Source organism: Kogia breviceps, chromosome 14 (assembly GCF_026419965.1).
Source record: "Kogia breviceps isolate mKogBre1 chromosome 14, mKogBre1 haplotype 1, whole genome shotgun sequence".
Lineage (NCBI taxonomy): Eukaryota > Metazoa > Chordata > Mammalia > Artiodactyla > Physeteridae > Kogia > Kogia breviceps.
Genome location: NC_081323.1, coordinates 53953559 through 53959558, shown reverse-complemented (window position 1 = coordinate 53959558; position 6000 = coordinate 53953559). Strand labels below are relative to the sequence as shown.

The following is a 6000-nucleotide window of genomic DNA, read 5'->3' as shown; positions in this document are numbered from 1 at the left end:
CAGGGTCAGAGCTCAGTGATCTGGGCCAAACCAGTCAAAGGCCAGGTGCCCCGCTCTGCTAGCCCTGAGCCTCTTCCCTTCTGTGGGACTCAGTTTACCCATCTGTAAAGGGCAGAGTTTAGACGGTATGATTTCTACAGACCCTTTCTCACTTAACCTCCTGTGACCCAGTACATTACTGTCAGTATTGGAAGTGGACATGAGCCCTGGTGGTCTGGACTCCTTGTGGACAACTGGACTCCCAGCCTCCCCTGGACATCTGGATTAAGGGTAAAAAAAAAATCCAGGGATCCAATAACCCACGATTAATGGAGCAGCCTACTTTGTTCTTTTGGCAGCTGTCTGGAATGAGAAGAAAGGAGGAGCAGTTTCCCTCTAGGACCATGATTGTCCATCCACTGCCCTGCTCTTGCCCACTAGCTGGGCATTGTGAGCAACTTACCTTCCACCTAGCATGCTCTGGGGCAGGAGCCTTGCTAAAGGATGCCATTGACACGAACAAGCCAGAGGTGCAGGGAACTGCTTCCGCAGAAGTGGAGATGGGTTGCAGCAGGCCATTCTCATCCTTGACTCAGCCCCCTCCAATCTTTTCCTAGCACCCCTTGGAGCAAGAGGCTGAGATGTGCCTGGGGTACAGTGAACTGACACATGGGAGGAGAAATCAAGGCCCCTGACCCTCCAAGCCCCTAGATCACAGACCCCTGGGCTACTCTAGCTGCCCTCCAGTCCTCTCTACTCCTCAATCTCTCCCCTGTTTAAAACTCACCAAAGGCCTCCCAGCACATCTAGACTGAAATCCAAGGTTTCTCCCATGGTCTCCTGCCCTCTAAGCCCTCCTCACTTACTGCACTCTAGCCACACTGGCCTCCTTCCAACTTCTGGAAAATACCAATCTCTTTCCCACCTCAGGGCCTTTACACATGCTGTTCCCTCTGCCTGGAATGCTCTTCCCTCAGAACATAGCATGGCTGGCTCCTTGTCACTTACATCGCTGCTCAAATCTACCTTCTCAGAGGAGACTTTCCTGATCCCCCTAAGAACAGCAGTCACTCTTGTCCATTATTTGCTATCGCAGCTCCCTATTTCCATCATGGCCCTTTCCCTAAGCTGTAATTATTGATAGTTGGTTTGTTCAATGGCCCTCTTCCCCACCCATCGGTAAGCTCTAAGAGGGCAAGGATCTTGGGGATCCCATGGCTATATTCCAAGCACCTAGTGTATAATGGCTTCTCAAGAAGTGTTTGTTGATGGAATGAAACACAAAAAGTATTAACAAAGTTCATCTTCCTCCTTGAATATTTTGCAACTTCTATGGAGGTGAAAATGGCATTTATTGGGTACCTGTTAAATATGCCAGCCTCTCTCACATACATTATTCTGCTGAACCTTTACAGTCTGTCCATTATACAGATGATGAAGTTGGGGTTCAGTGACCTGTCAGAGGTCACCCAGCAAAGGGTGGGTTGATGGGTTCATTTAGTTGGGAAGCAGTCAACTGGGATCTCTGGGCATGAAGAATGCCATGGCAAATGGTAGTCAGGATTCAACCTCAAGTCTGTTTGACTCTACACGAAGCCTACATTCTTTTTTTTTTTTAAACTTTTTATTTTCTATTGGAGTATAGCCGATTAACACTGTTGTGATAGTTTCAGGTGCACAGCTAAGGGACTCAGCCATACATATACATGTATCCATTCTCCCCCAAACTCCCCTCCCATCCAGGCTGCCACATAACACTGAGCAGAGTTCCCTGTGCTCTACAGTAGGTCCTTGTCGAAGCCTACATTCTTTTCATCGTACTACACCTTCTGTCACACTAGAACTCAGCTCAAGATTAACAACAGATTTTTAGGTTCTGGAAGGCAGGCAAAGACCCAGATTGCATGGAGGGGTGGTCTGGCTAAGTGGTTATTGGTGTGTCTTGGAACTGGATAGAGACCCGGGCTCAAACGGGGGGGCCCCACCACCTAGGCACCAGGGCACCCTTGCTGAAAGTAATCATTAGCGTTGCTAGGCTAGAGCACCTTTGTTCTCAGGAAGAAAGTCAACTGTGGGGTTATGTGTCAAGGGCTGTATTGGAAAAGTCAGGGAGCGGGCTTCTAAATCATGCAGAAGCCCCTCCTCCCCCACCCCCAGGGGAGGGGGCTGTATGGCCTTTCGGTAGTGCCTTGCCCTCTCTGAGCCCCAGGGGTCATCTCTGAAAAATGGGCATGGCAGCATGGAACCAAATAGAGCTCTTAGGAAGATAAAGAGGAAAAATGAGTGTGGAGTTGTTGGTATATATAAAGTAACATAGAAATGTAAATTATCTAAAAATAAATCTATGTGAAATGCAGAGAGAGGTTGGGACTTGGAAGACCTCTGGGGTTCTTTTGGCAGTTATAGGCACCTACTGTGTGCCAGGTGCTGTGCTAGGGCCTGGGGTATAGGGATGAGTCAGACACGAACCCTGAGCATCTGGAGCTCCCAGTCTATGGGGGGACGTGAGCCAGCCACATACAGTGTGGGTATCCCTCCCAGCGGGATGTCAGGAGGAGTCTTCACGTGTGATGCGGTAGCAGGAGCCAGACCGACCTGACCCAGAACCCTCCTGTCCTCCCTGCGTGACCTTGACCAGGTCAGGCCACCTCTCCAAGCCCCAGGCCTTCATCTGTAAAATGGGCCAGTCTCCTTTGCTGCTCAGAGTTGCCAGGACCTGGCACTCTGTAGGTACCAGGGTGGGGCACCTTAGAATGAGGGTAGCCAGTAGTTCCTGGGCAAAAAAATGGTCCTGCTCTGGGCAAGATCTGGGACTCAGGCGTGGGTGGTGACTTGCTTGCAGGAGTGGCCTGGGGACATTGAGGGTGGAAGAGAAGCATCAGGAAGAGAAGCTCAGCAATTTCTCAAACCTGTTAAGCAAAGAAGGGCAGCTATCCCGGGGAATTGGCCTGTGCCTTTATTTATGTTAGTAATCTCATTAAGGGGAAGGGGACTGGCTCTACCCAAGGTCAGTCCTGCCCAGGGAGGAGGGGGATGGCATATCCACTTGAGTTTACTCAGCCAGTGATTCTAGGCCAAGGTGCACCCAGGAAGGCAGGGTGTCTCGGGATGAATTTGTGGGTGTGTTGAGCGTTGCTCCAAGCCTCGGTGGGGCTGGCCTGAGTGAGGCCACCGATCAATGTTGACGACTTCTCCGGGGCCTGGCGCTGTCCCAGAGCAGTGGCGTTAGCAGAACCGAGACCGGCCAAACTTCGGGGAATTCAGGTGAGGCGAGATGGGAGGAAGTTTGGGGGCCTCCGAAGGGCGGCGCTTTGGGGTTCCCCAGGGGAACACTGCTCCTCTGGCGCCGGGCTCGCACCGGAGAGGTCAGGCCAGTCGCCGAGAGGAAGGGAAGGGGCCCTGCCCTGTACCACCAGCGCCAGGCAAAAATCGGGCGGGGCCGCCCGGGACGCCTGCGGCCGGCCGGGCGGGGTCTGCGCCCTACTCCCTGCGAGGCCGCCGGGTCCGGGCTGAGAGCGGCCTGCGAGGCTCGGGGCCAGGCCCGGCCAGAGGGAACTCGGTCCCTGGGCTGGGCACTGCGCGTCTGCGGCTCTTGCCCTACCGGCGGCTGCGGGAGCGGCGGCCCCCGCGCCCCCAGGGGCCGGGCCAGGGCGGGGGCTGGGCCCCGCGGGCGGGCGCGGGAAGGGGGGCGGCGGCGAAGGCTGCGACGCTCTAACAGGTGGGATCCCGCGGCGTGGTGGAGGCGGGCGCGGGAGGAGGAGGAGGAGGAGGAAGAGCAGCGGCAGCCGGAGCCTGAGCAGGAGCAGGATGAGCCGCGCGAGCTGACAGCCGCCGCCGCCGCCGCCCGCGCCCAGGCTCGGTCTCGCTCTCCGCGCCCGGGGCCGCTCCCCGCCTCCCGCCTCCCCCGGCCGCCCGCGGGGCGGCCCGCCCCCTCTGCACCTCCGGGCCCGGAGCTGCCTCCATCGCTCCTGCATCCCGGCCGGGGGGGAGGAGGAGGCGGAGCAGGAGGCGAGCCGGAGCCGCCGCCGCCAACGCCGCCGCCGCCGCCGCCGCCGCCCGAGCAGGACAGAGCGCGCCGCAGCCCCGCGCGTCCGGCCGCCGCCCGTGCCCATCAAGCAGCCGCGCCGGAGCTACACCGCGGGACAGCCCGGGCCGCGGCGCACCCCGGCTCGGCCCAGCCCAGCCCAGTCCCGGCACCGGGCGGCCCGGCGGCCGGCCCGCCCCCGAGGGCGCCGGGCGCGCCGGGAGGATGCCGAAACCGACGCTGCTGCTGCGCGGGGGCTGGGAGCGCGAGCGCAGCCCCGGGGACTCGGAGCTGGGCCGCCAGTTCCGGGACTGGTGCCTGCGCACCTACGGCGACTCGGCCAAAACCAAGACGGTGACACGCAGCAAATACCAGCGGATCGCCGAGGTCCTGCAGGGCGGCGGCGGGACCGGCGCGGGCAGCGGCCCGGCAGCCGGCGAGAAAGGCAAGTTCCAGTTCTGGGTGCGCTCCAAGGGCTTCCGCCTGGGCAGCGGCCGGGAACCCAAGATGGGCCAAGTGGTGTATGTGCCGGTCAAGACGGGCTCGGTGAGTGCGCGCGCGGCGGCCGCGGGCCGGTCCCGCTGCGGGGCTCGGGGCGGGCGGGGGCGGGGTGGGGGTGTGAATGTGTGTCCGAACGTGTGTCCCTGAGGTTGTCCCTGGGTCTGGCCCGCCCGAGGCGCACGCGTCCCTGTTCACCCGCCAGCCCCAGCCAGACCGGGCAGCGCTCCGGGTTCGGGGCGTCCCTGCCCCCCTCTGCGCTGCTGCCCGGGCCGTGCCGGGCGGGCTGTCCCGGGCTGCTCACCCCAGCATGTTCCGTTCTCCCGTCCCCTCCCCCCGCCAGCAGGCGGCTGCTCAGAAGCCCGAGCCTCCCCCCGCCCGCCCCGGGGCTGCCTGTCCCGGGCGCCTCGCGCTCCCGCCCCCGGGCCGGCTGGGCGGTGTGGTGTGTGTGTGTGTATGTCTGTGTGTGTGTGTGTGTGTGTGTGTGTGTGTGTGTGTGCGTGCGTGTGTGTGTGTGTGTGGAGGGTGGTGCCGCGAGGGCGGGGGGGCAGGGGCAGCCACGGGACGGGGAGTCAGCTCGGCTTCCCAGCGCCAGGGGAGGGGGCCCGCCCGGGCACTGTCTACCCGACCCCACCCGGGGCTGGCCCGGGGAGGGGCAGCCCGAGCCGCAGCCTGGCGCAGGAGCAGCCTCCCGCGGGTGGGTGGGGCGCCCCCTCAGCCCCCCGGGCCCCTCGCTCCCCCCTCCCTGGGACGGGGGCGGCCTGACCTATCCATCCCCTCCCCTCCCCCGTCCCCGGGGCCGGCCCGGTCCGGGCGGGGTGGCGTGGGGGAGGGGACGGGGAACCGCAGCCGCCGACAGGGAGGAGGCGGGCGGCCGGGCGGGGGCGTCCCCTCCGGCCCGGGGCGCCCTGGAGAGGGCGTGCGGCGTGGGCCCCGCGGCTCCCCCGCCGGGACCTCATTGTTCTGCAGCGGGTGGGGGCTGGGGGGGCGGCTGCTCCCGGGGTGCTGCTGAGCTTTGAACTTTCCGTCGCAGAGACCCTCCTCCATTAGTGCGTTCAGCCCCTGGCCCGGCCGGGCCAGGCCAGCCTCCCTCCCTGCCCCCCTCGTTCCCTCCCCGGCCTCGCCCGGCCCGAGCGAGCGAGCGAGCGGGGCCGCCCCGCGCCGGCCTCCCTCCCTCCCTCGCTCCCCCGCTCCCCGCTCCGTGCTCCTCCCCCGTCCGGCCCGCCCGCCCCGCGCTCAGCCCAGTCCCCGGCCGGAGCGGGCTCTTCACACACAATTGATTCGGTCGTTACGAAAAGTGCACTTGTCCCCTCCCCCTCCCCCTCCGGCAGCCGCCCGGGCCCGGCCCACGGGGTGAGGGGGCCGCGAGGGAGGGAGGCGGGAGCCGGGGAGCGGATCCGGAGGCGCCTCCCCCCTCGCCCAGGGGACGGGGCTGCAGGCCGCGGGGAGTGGGGAGCCGTGAGCGCAGAGGGCGGGCGGCCCATCTGCGAGGAGCGCTG

The 6000-nt window shown here is 63.2% G+C and overlaps 1 protein-coding gene across 2 annotated transcripts in view; it reads left to right on the top strand.

Moving 5' to 3' along the window:
• The first annotated feature begins 4213 nt into the window (after positions 1-4213).
• NOL4L (nucleolar protein 4 like) overlaps positions 4214-6000 on the top strand; it is a 130630-nt gene continuing 128843 nt past the window's right edge. The window contains exon 1 of one of the 2 annotated variants that reach the window (XM_059038243.2): positions 4214-4549. In XM_059038243.2, the coding sequence (XP_058894226.1) occupies positions 4229-4549 (321 nt within the window). In that variant the 5' untranslated portion in view covers positions 4214-4228. The remainder of the gene's footprint in view (positions 4550-6000) is intronic. The other variant, XM_067012365.1, reaches the window with a different exon arrangement.